Below are 17,371 nucleotides of genomic sequence, written 5' to 3' on the forward strand. Positions count from 1 at the left end.
GACCTCCTGTGAGTCCTGTTTAAATGTCAATGTGAAGGGAGGTCATCCATCCATCCATTTCTGTACTTCTTAGCCTTGTATATTTTTATAATAATAATAATAATAATAACAATAATACAAATTATTGTTGTTGTTGTTATTATTATTATTATTATTATTATTATTATTATTATTATTATTGTGTTTGTGAGTTGTTGTTTTTTTTTAATCCGTACAACACTATGTTACAGCTGCAGTTTTTCTTCTAAATGCTTATTGAGTTGGGCACAGATACTACTACGCATTTGTTGCATGGATAAAATATAGTTTCAAAACAGGGGTTGTTGACTTTTGGACATATATTGTAAAACATGGTTATGAAACATAGCCTAATATTTTTTTTTTTTAGACCAAATGCCAGCTGTCCACTGTCTTTATTGTCAAGGGGAAAATGTTTGATTTTCTGAAAAACTGCAATGAATAACCACTTGAAACTGAAACATAAAAGATGGTTTCAGTATAATAACATATGCGCATAGTAGACACATTTTGGTACAACTAGAAGAGTAAGCAAATACTGTATAATGCAGTAGTAATGAGCATGGTAAAGTTCAGGTTAAAAAACAAAAGTATTGTGTAGGAGTTTTCTTTTTTTCTCTTATTATAAACGCATATACAGTTCCAATGTCGGCGCAGGCGCAGTTAACGAGCACGTAAAAAAAAAAAAAATACTCGCGCACGTTTTCATCCGCGGCTGCGATTGGCTGTAGAGGCGGAACTTCCGGCAGTACTGGTTGGACAGTGGACACGAAGTAATAGACTTCAGCTGCCTAAAAAGAAGAAAGTCTGAAGAACATCGAGTTACGACTTGTCAAAGAGTAAGAAAGTGGAATGCGAAAGCGGGAATGTAACTAGTTTGAGTTAAAACTGTCGTATCGATGGGTTGTCAGCGCTTTTAATTACTCAGAGCGGAAAGTAGCAGCTAGCCGGCCAACTGTGTCGTTTTGGTGAATCTTGTGATGCGTTTGAAGACGTCGTAAATATGTAGACAAAATTGTCGGAATTGCACGTTTGTCTTTGGATGTCTTCCGACGGTTTTAAAATGTTAACTGGAGTGTTGACGTTTTGGTTACAATACCGTAGCTTGCGTTCAACCCTCGATAATAAATGTTCGATTCTCATATATCTTTGTGTTGCTTAAAATAAAACACTATGAAACATGCATCCCATCGCACTTTAGTCTTCTGGCAACATAATAATATAGTAATCGAACCCACTTTTCAGGCGTTGTTTTTACATTCAAGCCAAGTGTGTTTGTGTTGAACTATGATAGGCTTTTGTAATATGTACTAACATGTTCCTCTTTCACTGTACTTACGTCAATTTGGTTTGCTTTCCAAACCTGTTTGAATGGTTTCTTAAGTCTAGTCTTGTCTTCTAATTTACTTGTCAGAGCTATTAATGTGTCATCATATCCATGTCTAATTACTTAACCACATATACGTATTTTTTAGTTATGTTTGTAGACAGTGCTGCTTTTATGAAATGAAGAGCATATTTTTTGCAAATATATTCATGCACTTGTGAAAATTAATTTGTTACATCTTTCTTCCCATTGGTTCAATTTTCACTCACTGATGTGACAACCAAGTTCAGGCAGTAGTCTGTCTTTTGCAAAGTCATCAGGAAAATTCCTACTGGAAATGGATGGTTGAAACGGGGAATTCAGATGTTGTATGTCTTAATCATTAATATCGGAATGACCCGATTGATTTCTTGTGGCTTCAGATTGTGATGATTCTCACAAATGGACGACATCAACCTCCATTATCGCTTTTTGAACTGGAGAAGGCGAATACGAGAAATTCGTGAAGTACGAGCAGTGCGCTACCGAGAGCGCCTGAAAAGAATGCTGCGGGATGGTGACGTGCTCAGGTAACGACAGAGATTGTACATCTGTATTGATTACTTTCACTTTCACTATAAAGAAAACATCTTTGGGTTTTTCACGTCAAGCATTTGTTGTATTTCACGCATGAAAGCGTTTGTATTCTCTTTGCAGGTACCATGGGAACTCGGATGAAGTTGGCTGTTTTGTGGCGGCGAGGCCATTGTCGAAGAGAAGTCGCTATTTTGAGGTAAGTGTCAAAGTAATACAGTAAAAATAAGAATTCAGCTGTAAAATCTAATCTTATTCTGATGTAAACTGTGGACCACCCTTTGATGATTATGCACATGAACAAAACATCCATCCATCCATCCATCCATCCATCCATTCATTTTCTTGACCGCTTATTCCTCACAAGGGTCACGGGGGGTGCTGGAGCCAATCTCAGCTGGCTCTGGGCAGTAGGCGGGGTACACCCTGGACTGGTTGCCAGCCAATCGCATGAACAAAACATAATGTGGAATAAACTAATTAAATCCATCCATCCACTCGACATAATGACATTACATTAAAAAAAAAAAAAATACAATTGACATTTTATATGTTTAAAAAAAAAAAAAAAGAGAGAGAGAGAGAGAAAAATAGAGCACCTTTTTCACTCATGTATGCTGCATTCAAGGAAAATGGGAAGTCGGACTTTTCTGTCTTCTTATTAGGAAGGGTGCAACTCAGAGATATGAGTTGCGCAGGGGGGAAAAAAGACCCCCGACCTCACTAATTGGCTTCAATCTGACGTCACTCGACGATGACGACCCCCATGGAGAGTCACACCATAAATATGAAACATAATTTACAAGATTTTAAACATATTTTTATTTATCTTTACTAATTTTTACTTTAATTTAGTTATTTGACATAAATTCATGGAACACAACGTGATTTGGAATGACTGTCAACCAGAACAACAATGTATCGGAATCACCAATCTTTGTTGTTTTTATTTATTTGTGTATTAATGTATGTATTTTGTACAACACTTTGGTGTCAGCTTTTGTTTTCTTTTAAATGTGCTATATAAATAGAGCGTTATGGTATCTTTGTTGTTTACATTTGCTTCGCATGCTGGAACAATCCAACTGGAATAAATCCGACTTCCCACATTCCTCGAATCGTCACTGATGCGGACTTGTGCATTTTGACAAGTGAGCAACTTTAGAGGGATATATTTTTTGCTGAAAATATTGGTTGAAATATCAAGGTCGTTTCAAGGACTGGGCGTGTCATCACACATCCGCTCCGACGCTGTAGTATATAGGCTAGGCCTGAAGTGGCGCTGTAACACTGCCACAGGAAGGGACCAAAAATAAACGTTTCAAAGTAATACGTACTGCCCAGAGCCAGCTGAGATAGGCGCCAGCAGCCCCCGCGACCCTTGTGAGGAATAAGCGGTCAAGAAAATGGATGGAAGTAATACGTGTTAGAGCAGTAATTGCCCACACATAAGTGCATCCCAGACCAGATATTCTGTCAACTTTTATTACAACTTTTACTGTTTTTGATGCTTTTATTTTCGCCAAGCTCTTGGTGGCAGGTATTGTTGAATATTATGAAGTCATAATTATGGGATCGTGACAACGCTCCCCTCTGTAGGTATGTAATGGGGCGTGTTTATAACGCACTTCTGACAAACGACAACAAAATTGGCTGCAATTGCGGTGGGGAGTTAGGCCCATAATTAGCGTCTCTGGGGTGTGTTCGGCAAAAAGCGCTTACTGTTTGCAACGCGGCTGGCCCGCAGGCTCATCCGTCTGTGTTGGATGTCGACAAAAGTGCCTTGATTTGGAGTCTGGGTCAAGGAAGTGCCGTCAGTGAATCAGTCGGGGGAAGTTGAGGATGTAACTGGAATAGCCCCCGGTGGGAGATGTTACGCCACATGGACACCTTTTATGGTGTTCCACTAACCCGTCACATTTTCCCGTCTACACCTACACATGAGAGGGCTCATCGAATGATGCACTTTTGTAAACAATGACCTGTCCAATTTGTCTTTTCCGTGAATGGGTGCGGGTCTTGTGCCGTCAGTTATTTCCTCTCCTGAGTCTGTACGTCAATGGTATAGAACATGTTATTCAATGGAAATCATATATATTGTGTTGATTCTGTCTGACCATGAACCTGCAAGTTTGTAACCGTTAACAGCACAAGCATGCATGCTGCCATAGCAGCGATTTGATCAGAAGAGGAGGACCCACATTTCTTCTTTAAACAAAGAACATTCTGTTTTCCAACTTTGCCAATATCAACTTACCTCAGGCTTACTTGCCATCTCGGAATCTTAGTCGTTGGCCTCGAAAAATTTACGAGTCAGGGTGTGAGCGCCTACTACGTCATATGCTTTGTTGATCTCATCAAATTACCTTCCAAGTATCTTTTACTGCAAATCATTTTAATGTCTTTCCCAGATGGATTTGTCAAGAAAAAAGAAATATGTTGTCATTGAATCTAAAAATGTCTATCTTTTTAGAAATGTCAAGTAACAACAGTTTCAGTTTATGTATTTATAAATATATGGGCTCTATAGATATACAATGGATATAAAAAGTGTACCCTTGCTTTTATTGTGCTTTAAAAAATTGAGACAAAAATAAATTATTTGTAAACATTTTCCACCATTATTGTGACCTATAACCTGTATATATTACTTGACTTTTTTTCCTTTTTTTTTTTTTTTTTATCTTTTTGAAAGAGGAAGTGAAAATCAACAACATATATAATGTGGTGGTTCCACAAGTGTGCACACCCTCTTGTAACTGGGATATAACTTTAGAATCACCATTCATCCATCCATTTTCTTGACCGCTTATTCCTCACAAGGGTCGTGGGGGTGCTGGAGCCTATCTCAGCTGGCTTTGGGCAGTAGAGGGTGTACACCCTGAACTGGTCGCCAGCCAATCGCAGGGCACACAGAGACAAACAACCATCCACACTCACAAGCACACCTAGGAACAATTCGGAGCGCCCAATTAACCTGCCATGCATGTCTTTGGAATGTATTTTTTTTCTATCCATTTTTTTCTATCTATGCAGTAAGATATTTGACCTAAAGTATTTCTTTCATAAACTATGTTGAAAAGCGCACATAAATTATTGATTGTTGTATTTAAATTATTTGGATTGTACGGGAGAATCGCTCTGAATGTTCTGAACTCCTGTTTTAATGCTAGCGTTGTACTGAATTGAATTCCATTGCCTGGAGTTGTCATGAAGGGGTTGTTGCTCAAGTTCCCGTTGATCTTCTTTAGACAGCAATGTAGTTGAGACTGCTGGCTGCAGCAAAGTGTTTTTGCCTTAAATTCTACATGATACAGCTAATCAATTCCACAGAATCGGAATTCACAACAAGAATAAAGTTAGAATTTTCACTTTAAAATCAGAATTCTGAGATTAAAGTCACAATTTAGAATTTTGAGAATGATGTAAGAATCCTGACAATTTTTTTTTTCTCTCTTTTCACTGGCCCTAATCTTCTTCCGTAAGGAAGGCTCTGACTTTCCTACCAGGAGAATGACTGCTTCCTAAAAATTGAAAAAATATGTTCCACGATTCCAAGTTGTAATTGTTTGAGGATTCTCCTTAATTGTTTTACTTGCTTAATGCAGGTCAGTGATGTGATCCCACATTGCTTTCTTCTGACCACAGAATATGTCTCCCGACATGGCTGTTTATCAAGTGAGAAGCTCGTCATTGCGTCAATTTGGCCTTAATAATTTGAAGCATGAAAGATTCTGACTGGATCCAGATGATATTTTTTGGCCGTGTAATCTATGACAAATTCACCTCATGAAGGAGTACGTGCTTCTGCCTGCATGGAAAATGGCAGCTGATAATGTGGCCAGTGTGCTACTGCGCACACACTTGCAACTTGTTTCTATCTTTTAATAGGCTACAATAAACCCTCTAAAAGTCAAATTCAGTCTGTTTCGATGCTGCTTGACGTTCAAGTTTATTCCAGGCCATTTTAAAATCTGTCTTTTCCTATGTCACAGTATGTTTTTGTTTGGCCTTTGTCATGAGTCCGAACCTCGCGTGAAAAAGCATACTGCACCTGTTCTCAGAAACATTTGGTTCTACATCTTATTGAAGATTCAACTTTGGAGGTTACGCCATAGAGAGCCTGACGTCATGTGACGTGAATCGTAGCGTCCATTCGTCCATGTTAGGTTTGTTTGTTAGCACCTGCGTCGGCGCTGGCTTCCTGGTTTCGTAACAGTTGCATATCCCGCCCCCAAACATAATGTCGCTCTGTGATTGGTCTGAACCACCAGGTGGTTCGGATTGGCAGAAATCAACGGGAGCGGTCCAAGATGTATTCTACGGGTTTTGTGAACTCACAAATCCCGCGAGAATTCATCTTGTGAGAGCAAGGTGAGTATAATGTATGCTGAAGGAAAACATCGACTAAACTGTCAGTTTAGTCGATTAAAATAGTTTGAAATTGGATTAAAACTAAAATAGAATCAGATGACTAAATTATGACTAAAACTTGAAGTAATTTTAGGCAAAAGACTATCTAAAACTAAATTAAACTGGGCTACGCATTGGTTCCTCTTTTGGTAGCCTGGAGCAATTTTTTATTTTTATTTTTTTGCCTGTTCTCATTGTGGCAGCTGGGCTGTCAATCATTGTTCAAGTGTAGCGTTTACTCAAAGTGGCAGATGCGTTTCCTGTGCTGCCAAAATGGTTGCGCCAACGGCCATTTTGGGACGCGTGACGTCAGCATCAGGATCTTTACACTGTACATGATTTATTGGCCTCACGATGCTAACTTGCAGCAGCAGACGAAACCATGCTCAGACTCGCCGAGCACACCCACGCGGCCCAGTCTACCGCGTCGCGATACGCTAACCACACCTTTTAACCTTTCTACTTGCATGCGCTTTCTTATGACTCACAATGTGGGAGGCACAGCGGAGAAGGGAGGGAAGAGGACATCTGCGTCAGCGGGGTTGGGGGGGTGGGGGGGGTCTAATCAGCAACGTGACCTCCTCATAGATCTGATGTCAGTATTTATGGGCCATCTGACAGGTTTTGAAAAAAAAAAAGATGTATTCGCTTCTCAATCGCGAGGGATCTTTGAGAGATCCGTTGAGGTCATGGGAAAGAAGTTGCAGTTTTCCTCTTTCGCTTGCCCGTCGTCTGCTAGCAGCACTCGAACTTCCATGTAGGGCTTCCCATGAATCACGTCACGCACGAGTATTCAGTTGCGATAACGATGGCACAGACTAGTTCCTAGCTTCACTGAGTCAGTAGTTTCAATATGAGTTGGACATCCGACAAGGAGCAGAAAAAAAGTATTGTATGAGCACTATGAGGTTATGATTATATTTGTCATTGTCATTGTTGACTTCCAATTATTGGATGTTGAATAATATGTGATTATGTGCCTTTTAGACATACCCATTTCACCATAAAACGGAAAAGAAAAGAAAAATTCCATTGAATTTCATATTCATTGTATTAAGTAGATGCAAGGCTGTTAGAAATGCATGTTAGTCAAAGCTTTCTCACTTTTATTAAATAAATGCAATCTAATGGCTAATGTTAACATTTATTTACTGAGCACATACACTTAGCAACATGACATAGCATCACACTCACAGAGTGGAGATGTTATGGGTGACTATGCACATACATAATTATAAAATTTTGAAATATAAACCAAACCATAATTACGTTAGCACGCTTTACTGCTTCTCAAATTTCTGAAATGTTTTTCTAACAGTTATTACTTTACTCTGACAGAGTGGAGATGTTAAGCGTGACATCCAACTATACACATAATATGAAATTATAAATTTCATAATTTCACATAAGGCAACTATTTATTCGGCAATTAGCCATTAGCAACATGATTCAGTTAGCAAGTTTCTGAAACGTTTTTATATCAACTGTTACTTCACTCTGACAGAGTGGAAATGTTACGTGTGACGGTATTCCAACTATACACGTCACATAATTATAATATTTTGAAAAATAAGCCAAATATTTATTCTGCAACTAGCCTTTAGCAACATAATTATGTTAGCACGCTTTACTGCTTCTCACGTTTCTGAAATGTTTTTCTAACAGCTGAAACTTTACTCTGACAGAGTGGAGATGTTAAGCATGACATCCAACTATATACATAATATGAAATTATGAAACGTAAGGAAACTATTTATTCGGCAATTAGCCATTAGCAACATGATTCAGTTAGCAAGTTTCTGAAACATTTTTATATCAACTGTTACTTCACTCGGACAGAGTGGAGATGTTAAGTGTGACAATATCCAACTACACACATAATCTGAAAGTTATGAAACGGAATTGTAAATATTTATTGTGCGACTAGCCACAATTTTTCAGCCTCCTTTTCAAGAAAGACAAAATGGCGGACATAATGTCACAGAATACAGTACGTCATTGTTTCTTAAAGGGGCAGTGACCCCATAATACTTGCATATATTTCAGTCAATTTATAAGACAGCATCTTTTAATGTACTGTTCTGTTACTGTGACTTTTTCTAGGTAACAATCGTGGATACAGGAGTGAGGGGGATGATTGCTGTTGGTTTAGTGCCTCAGCTCTACAAGCTGGACCATCAGCCGGGCTGGCTCCCAAATTCTGTGGCTTTCCACGCAGATGATGGCAAGTACGTGTGACCATTTTTTTTTTCCCCCGAGGTATGCACAGCATGACTTGCGCTCATGTTAAGAAGCTAATAACGTCGCAGTTACCTGCAGCTCATTTAGCACGTTCATTTAACTTGCCTGTCATGCATTTAAGGAACTTTAAGGAAATGTGACCTATAAATGCACATGTGACAATGATTGCGCAACATTTTCGTACACATTTGGTTTTGTATGCGCTGTGAATTAATGTGAATTCAATACTTGACTGTCACACTTCCTCTTAAAAAGTCTCACAGTGGTGGGAATGGAGAGAAATCAACAGTAAATCTCAGAGCAAGTGCCATCATCAGTATAAGTTGTATCAACATACAGCAAGGCTTTTGTCGTTGTTTTTTAATTATCATTGCTACAAATTGATATTAAACAATGCCCCTGTTGAAACACGAACGCAATATAAATCCTCATTATGTCTGACTGATACGGATTTTCTTTTTTTCTTGTTTTTTTATTTTTTTATTTTTTTTATTGCTGAGAGATTTATAAAGTACGGCTGATATGGATTTTCTTTTTCTTAGGCCAATGCCGATTTGACGGAATAAATGTCAGATGACTGATTAAGTGGTTGGTTAATTTTTAAAAATGTGTATAATGAATAAAATAACTTTTTTTTTTTGGTCCCTTAAAACTTATGACAAAAAAAAACCCAGGTATAAAATAGGCAGAGAATGACTGTTTTACATTGCTTTCTCCTTTTCTACTTATTTAATTTATTAATTTATTTATGTATTTAATTTATATATATATATATATATATATATTACAATAGAGAGTAGGGCTGTGCAATTATTTGAACTTCAATTACAATTTCAATTATTACACTCCAGAATTACAAAATCAACACAATCGTAAAAAAAGATTGTTGTTTAAATTTATACATTTATACAATTTTTAAGTTTTAAAATAACTGATTTAATCAATTTCTTTTCATCCAAAAGGCTTGCATAATAAGAATTTAATTTGTCTTAATATTTTCTTGTTTTCTACCAAAAAAATCATTGTGCTGCACTCCAACTTCAAGTTTTTGCCAACATAAATAAATAAATAAATATTTATTTATTATTATTACATTCTGTTTGGTCCAAAAAGACCTTATATAATTATAGTGTTTCTATTTTTTTTTAAATTGGTCTTAATATTGTAAATGCTTAAACATTTTCTTGTTTCATACCAAAAAATCATCCAACTTCAAGTTTTTTCCAAAATAAATAAATAAATATTATTATAAATTCTGTTTGGTCCACAAATGATTTACATAATTACAGTGTTTCTATTATTTTTTAATTGGTCTTAATATTTTTAAATTCTTAAACATTTTCTTGTTTTATACCAAAAAAAACTTGTTAGAATACTCATGATTTCAATTATTGCCAAAATTATTTTTTCCATAATCGAACAGCCCTAATAGAGAGTAAAATTGGCAAAAATTGTCAGAATTTTTATTTTTATTTTTATTTTTTCCAGATTCTTATTATCATTATTATTATTGTTATTTTATTTTATGTTAGTTTTATTTTATTTATTTATTTATTTATTTTATTTTTATTTTGGGGGGGGTGGGGGGTGTAAATCTATTCTAGTGTTATAATAATGGCCAACCAATTTTTAAAAGCACTAATATCGTCCGAATAATGGGCCCTAGTACGAGATGTCTCCTATTTCTACAGGCTGTACAACGGCAACACAGTAGGACAACAATTTGGTCCAAAATGCTGCAGGGGGGACCGAATCGGCTGTGGAATATCGCTGGACTCCGATGATGGACAGTTGACTGTGTTTTTTACCAAGAATGGTAAAGAAGTAAGTACTGTTACGTTATGTTGACTTCCACATTGGGTGAACTTAAATACTATGTAGGACGCATACTTTTATCCAGGTCGGCAGCGTGGACGTGCCGGCAGCTGAAGCTCTCTACCCTGCCGTGGGAATGCACTCGCTGGGGGAGGAAGTGCTGCTGGACCTGAACGCTGAATGGAGAACAGAGGAGGATGATGGGCTGATGATAGTAGACAGCCATGAAGATGACTGGGGCCGCCTCCATGACATTCGGGTGTCTGGCACTGTAAGTACTCAACACGCGGAGGGGGTTTTGTTTTTGTGCCCTGGATCAATAAAGTTTGGGGAACACAAATGTAATGTTTGTCACTTCTGCGGATTTTGAATTGACTTTTAAATGACAATATGAATCATTACTGAGTCAATCAAGCAAGAAATGCCAAATACAGAAGTCATTGTTGACAAATTCTTAATGATAGAATCAAATGGTTATTCGGAAGAGGTCATTGACCTCCCTCCAATTTACGATCCCCACCCATTTTGGAGACTTCCAGACTGCAGTGTTGGTGTCTGACTCAGATGCTGATGTGCACTAAATCTGAGCTCAATTATAGGAGGCAAGAGGGAATCACAGCTGAATCAGCCTCAGGCAAACAGCGTCTGCAACACCTTTTCTTCATGCGTGGTTTCGACAAATTAGTCCCCTATCATTTTATTGACGTCCATTCTTTCGTACATCACGACATGCGCATGCTAGCTGAATTCCTTTGTACAGTCCTCAGGAGACCTGTTTGGGGGGGACAAAAACAAACAGGCTTCTCTCCTTCAGATATCCCTGAAGAGATGGCTTTGTGTTTATTTTTTGTGGTAATGTAATTATTATTATTATTATTATTATTATTATTATTATTATTATTTTTATTTGTAATTTTGAACTATTTTACCATGCCTTGTAATTTATAGCTATGACTTTTCCGAAGTCAACCTAACCCTTAATTCATAAATATGACTAAATATATTACCATATTACATATTATATTATTGCTAGGTTATTTTTGTACCATCACTGAAATACAATATTCAAACTGGTGTCTTCTTCACAGTGAGTACTTTAGTGTATTTGTTTTAAACAAATACAAATGTCTTCCGAACAATTTGTATCTTTCTTCACAAACTTGAAACATAAAATGTGTTTTAAAATGTTACAATTGAAGATATAATACACATTTTTCATAGAAACGTATGCAAAACTGAGTCAGTTGCTGGACAGACAAATGTCTTCCACAAGTAAAAGTAAGCTCATAAGTCTTCTTCGCGTGAAGACTTCTGTACATTTCCCCACCACTCTTATGGGGTGCTCCCCCTAGTGGCACGCCAAGTAATTGCTCAATAAGTAATGAAGAATTATGGAGCCCATATAGTGGCTGTATATTAAAGGGATGCTTTACTTATTTAGCCATTTTTGGCAGTCAAACATTAATATTTTGCCTACAATAAATGTCATATTTTCATTATTTTTCATGTACAATTAGTACCTTTAAAAACACATTTTGCAACTTGCTGTCGACTAAAAATGACATCACAAGGGCTCAGGTAACCAATCACAGCTCAGCTTGTGAATGTCACATGACCAAACCTAGAAAACAGGTGAGCAGTGTTCGGTTACATGAACCCTTGTGATGTCATTTTCAGTCGACAGCAAGTTGCAAAATGTGTGTTTTTAAAGGTACTACTTGTACATGAAAAATAATGAAAGTATCAAATTAATTATTGACAAAATATTAACTTTGTATTGCTATAATGGGCTAAAAACTACAAATATCGTAATACTTGCGTGGGGTATCGATAATTGGGAGACAAAGTATCACGATTTATCGTGATATCGATATATTGTAACACTCCTATTGAAATACATTTTTTGATCTTATTTTATGCATATTATTGCATTATATTTTTTTTTATTAATCAGGAACCTTTTTTTTTTCCTACCGAAAATAAGCATTGGCCTAAAAAATCCATATCATCATCATCATCATCATCATCATCATCATCATTATTATTATTATTATTATTATGATGAATGCCTGATGTGCTAGCTAAAAAAAAAAAGAAGAGAATATTCAGAATCAGTAAAAATAATAATAATAATCTACAAAAGTTTACTTAAAAACGGTGATTTAAAAATATCAGTTTGTCTTATAAGTCGTGCACATTTACAAGTAATAAACTTAGTTTTGTTTCATTTGTTTTCCTGCTTTTAATTAGAAGCTCAATCACAACTTTGCTCTCCCAACTCAAGTTTCGGGACATTTCATCCGTGCGTTTGAAGCGCTTACACGAGCATGTTGTTTCTTCAGCTGCTGGAGTACACGGGCAAAGGGAAGGGCATCGTTGACGTGGGCTTGGCTCAGGCCCTGCGCCCGCTCAACACGCGCTTCCACTACTACGAGCTGGAGATCACAGACGCCGGCGAGAAATGTTACATCGCCCTGGGGCTGGCGCGCAAGGTACGACGAGGCCGTCGGCGTGAAGCGTCACTTCTCCGGAGCCTCCCCTCGACATGTTTTCACGCGCTTTCCAGTCTGCCTGATGATGGATGTGGGAGGAAAAAGCTAACAACAGAATAAATATTGTCTCATTGTGCCCTCACATCTGCGTTTCCGTCCAAAGCAGGTTGTTCCACTTAGATGCTAATCTGCCTCATTAAGGAGGAAAGCGCAGTCACATCGGGGGAAACTTGGTTAGGTGTTGTTTGATTGCAAATGATTCACTATCTGGAAACGGAAAGAAGACCTGTTGGAAGTTTACGCCCATTGTGTCATTGAAATAACATTGGAGAAGAAAGTGGGCCTCCGATTTGGAGATGTTCTCCCATGTGCTCATTGTTTTTACTTGCCTTTGTGCCAGCTGTGAGGTGAGGTGGCGTATCTTTGTTACACTTTGCACCCTCTCTAATCTCATTCCGAGTCCTCTGGCATTGATGTGCGTGGGCGTGTCGCCACATCGGAGAATAGAGCTGTCATTTTCGTGATCATTTTTCTTGGAATTGTTTTTCCCTGCACGTCTGTGGTTTAAAGAAAAAAAAAATATTCACAAGTCGGTCGCTCCTTTTTGCTCTAATAATCAAAACAAAGGTACTTTTTTTCTGTCAGTGTAACAGTTTGTTCTTTGCTCAGTCCTTCCACAACGGTTTTATTTCCATGTTCTCTTTGGAGGGAAAACTAATCAATCTTTGCTCTAGAGAGAACCTGCCTCTCACTATTGATCTGATTTGGGTTGGTTTTCACTTTGCGTATGCGTTTCACTTGTAATGTCCCGCACAAGTATCTCATCGTGTTTCAGTCCGATCGGTCAATCTTGTGACATTCCTTCCACTGTCAGAGAGAAAGTCAAGGCTGGTGATGTCGAAAGCATTTGGAAGAAAAAAAGACTCTTAAAGCAACCCTACCCTGTTAAATGCACAACTTGAAGGGTTGAAGGCTAATGCTGCAGCGAGCGCTCACTCCAAACCTCTGCTGTCTTTCTTTTGCAAGGTCAAAGCCGTCATAAGGGGAAATTCTTTAAGACTCTTAAGGCAACCTCACCCTGTAAAACAATATGAAAAGTTGAAGGATAAAGCTTGCATGAGCAAAGAGGTCACGCCAAACTCCAAGCCGCTGCACTTAAAGTGGAAATCAGGCCAAAAATGTCTTTACAATAATATGTTGTATGCAGCCCCACTATTCTAAACATGTTCTTCTGATTAATACTGTTTGCGGAATATGAATTAAGTAGTAAAATCCACCCGTTTTTAGCCATCGGCCATTTAGGTCACTTGCTGTCGCTGTGCACCTTGGTTGGTAGATCAGCTATTACATCGGTGAAAAGATTGACCAAATCAGGCCCAATATGTGAAGGGCCAAACGGGACAATCCATTTTCACGCATATTTGACGAATGTATCATTTTGTTCCGCAGGATTATCCCAAAAACAGACATCCAGGATGGAGCAGAGGGTCCATCGCTTATCATGCTGGTCAGTGTTGGCTAGGGCTGTCAGTATCAATTAATATTTTAAAAAATGATTGTCCTATCAATTATTACTTTGAATAATTTATTTTATTTATTAAATTAGTATTTTTAATGTGAGTTGAATTGAGTGGATGGAACTACTCATTATTTATTAGCACCTGTGCATGAGCTGCATTATTAAACACCGCAATTAGCCTGTGCTAAACATTAGTGATTAGCATTAGCACACTAGTGATTACCATTTCAGGTCAACACTAGCCACAATTTAGTTCACACATATATCATCATATGCACATGAGCTGAACTGAGTTAATATAACTTCTAATGACTTATTTTCTTTTGTGAATAATTACTATTCAACTGTCTGTACACCAGCAAAATTAGCCTATGCTAAAGTGTTAGCAATCGCGATTAGCATTAGCGCGCTAGTGATTACCATTTCAGGTAAACACTCGCCACAATTTAGTTGTTTACACGTATATCATTAGATACATATGAGCTAAATTGAGTTGCTATAACTTCTAATGACTTGTGTTCTTTTGTGAATAATTATTATTAAACTCTACACCAGGAAAATTAGCCTATGCTAAACCGTTAGCAATAGCGATTAGCATTAGTGTGCAAGTGAATGCCATTTAAGATAAACAAGCATTAACTACCATTTATTTAAGACATATCTACATTAGACATGTAATAATGCTTAAAACTCACTAGGAGACGATTGATTCGGCTACAATGAGCTCAATAACTTGCTGTCTACTGTGTGCGTCTACAACAACAACAACAACAACAACAACAAAAAATGTAGAAACAATGAAAGCAGCACAAACGTTTCCGGCGCAGCTTCAAGGCAGACATTTTCAGTTGACAAATCTGACTTGGTCGATTTTTTTCAAAGCCCTAGAATGAATTATGATAAACTGTTTTATTTTCGACATTCTTTTTAACAGTTATCAGAAAACATAATAAGCAGTCAATGTGTTCAGTAAGTTCACAACTCGAATTAAGTCGATAAATAAACTGTCTTTAATATTCATTTGTTTTGGTAGCCTTTGTTTTAACCTAACCTATAAGGCCAAAACATTTACTGTATGTCTCATGTCTGAAATTATTTATTGTAATATATTTATTAGTTTTGTTTGTTTAATTTAAAAGCAACACATGCGAGAGGACCTTAAAAAAAATGTAATACTTCTACCTTTGTTAATCACAAGGGAGGGGTAATGTTCCAATTGATTTTTTTATTTTTTATTTATTTTTTTATTATTTTTATTTTTTTATTTTATTTTATTTTTTTGTAGACGACGGCAAGTTGTTCCAGGGCAGCGGTGTCGGCGACGCCTTCGGACCGCGTTGCTTCGAAGGCGACCTCATGGGCTGCGGCATCATGTTTCCACGCGACTTCATCCACGAGGGCGGAGGCGAGTCGCCTCACACTCCATCCACGCCGTCACGCCCGCCTTCCTAACTGCCCGTCTTTCTCCCGACGTCTTCGTTTAGATGATGCCGACGACTGGGATCAGGAAATGTTTCCGCAGCCCAGCGAGGTTCAGAACGACTTGTACGCGAGCAATGACGACGACGATGATGAAGGGGAAGACTTGGAGGGAAGCAAGGTCACGGTGAGATCCTGTCCAAATCGCACAAAAGCGTCTTCAATATTCCCTCCAAGCTCATTGTCCCTTCTGCTGCAGGTGTTCTTCACCCGCAACGGAAAGGTGGTGGGGCGCAGGGAGGTGGCCATACCGGCAGGAGGCTTCTACCCCACTATCGGCATGATGAGCACTGGGGAGAAGGTTAAAGTGGACCTGCACCCCCTCAGCGGCTGAGCGCCGCCGTGGGACTCCATTACCTCATCAACAGGCTGCTGCACGTCAGGATGAAACCGTGGCCTTCTCTTGCTATGAGAGCCAAAAAACTTTGATTCAAAGTGACCCAAATGTGTCTATTTTTTTTTTTTTTTTGAGTGCTAACTGAAGTACACATTGTGCAGAGCAGGCTCAATAATGAGCAGCAATCAACATTTATTTAGTGCCTGGGCCTTATGTCCCATAAATAGTGCATTACTGCCACTCGGTGGTGGAAGTCCTGTACTGCAGTCATTCTTCCCACTTCGTGGCCTAAAAATGGAACAAATTTTCCCCAACTTTTTGAGCCAAGCTGTATATTTTTACATTAAAAAAAAAGCTCTCACAGGATACTACAAAAACAAAGATAGAACAGAAAATGTAGTGAAATGATGATCTTGTCTCAATTTACTCACATATTTACTTCGTGTGAAATATGGGCCTGTTAAATTGAACACAATTTGTATCTTCTGCCATCTAGTGGTAGAGCAGTAAATTGTGAACACTTTTTGTCGTATATGGATGAACCAAACTACATTATACTGTATTTCCAAACTGCATAATTTGCAGATATTTGGATGCCTGATGATCTCACACTAATGTGCCACACATCATGGCCTTTAACTCTAACTCTTTTGCTTCTTTTTTTTTAAATCAAATTACATGTTTTAATATTAAAAAGGGAAGAAATATATATTTTTTCATGTGGAAGGATAGTTGACCAAATACAAATAGTTGAAATGTGCTTGACAATTAAGCCATATCTATGATCTATTGCGCTCAGGTATATTTAAATATCAAAATTGATCTTTATTTATTCAAGTCACAGATGTCCTCTGCATTGCATTCACGTCACTGCTTTTTTTTCTTTTTTCTTTTTTTTTGAAAATGGCCAAATTGTACCCTTGTGCACATTTTCACTCTGATTTCAAAACAATCAAGCCAGGCCTTACTGTCAGCTATAGCTAATACACTATGGCTCTTTCTTGTGAAGCAATCCGAAGCCAAAAAGTTAATATTTGAAATAGTTTGCTATTTGCTGGTGCCTTTTACTCATCTGAATTGTACGTATTAAAATATCTTATCCTGTAATCCTTGTGTTTTTCTTGATTTGAATTGTTATTTTTTTCAATTGGAATTGC

The 17,371-nt window shown here is 37.7% G+C and overlaps 1 protein-coding gene across 1 annotated transcript; it reads left to right on the forward strand.

The window, feature by feature from the left end:
* Window positions 1-740: 740 nt before the first annotated feature.
* spryd3 (SPRY domain containing 3) lies at window positions 741-17,321 on the forward strand. Its single transcript, XM_077529246.1, has 11 exons — window positions 741-857; window positions 1,768-1,914; window positions 2,042-2,117; window positions 8,435-8,559; window positions 10,264-10,396; window positions 10,473-10,658; window positions 12,730-12,879; window positions 14,329-14,386; window positions 15,684-15,803; window positions 15,883-16,004; window positions 16,077-17,321. Exons 2-11 carry the CDS (start codon window positions 1,787-1,789, stop codon window positions 16,209-16,211), a joined length of 1,233 nt encoding a protein of 410 aa, XP_077385372.1. The 5' UTR covers window positions 741-857; window positions 1,768-1,786; the 3' UTR covers window positions 16,212-17,321.
* The last annotated feature ends 50 nt before the right edge of the window (window positions 17,322-17,371 follow it).

This window comes from Festucalex cinctus, chromosome 8 (genome assembly GCF_051991245.1).
Source record: "Festucalex cinctus isolate MCC-2025b chromosome 8, RoL_Fcin_1.0, whole genome shotgun sequence".
NCBI classification, from domain to species: Eukaryota; Metazoa; Chordata; class Actinopteri; order Syngnathiformes; family Syngnathidae; genus Festucalex; species Festucalex cinctus.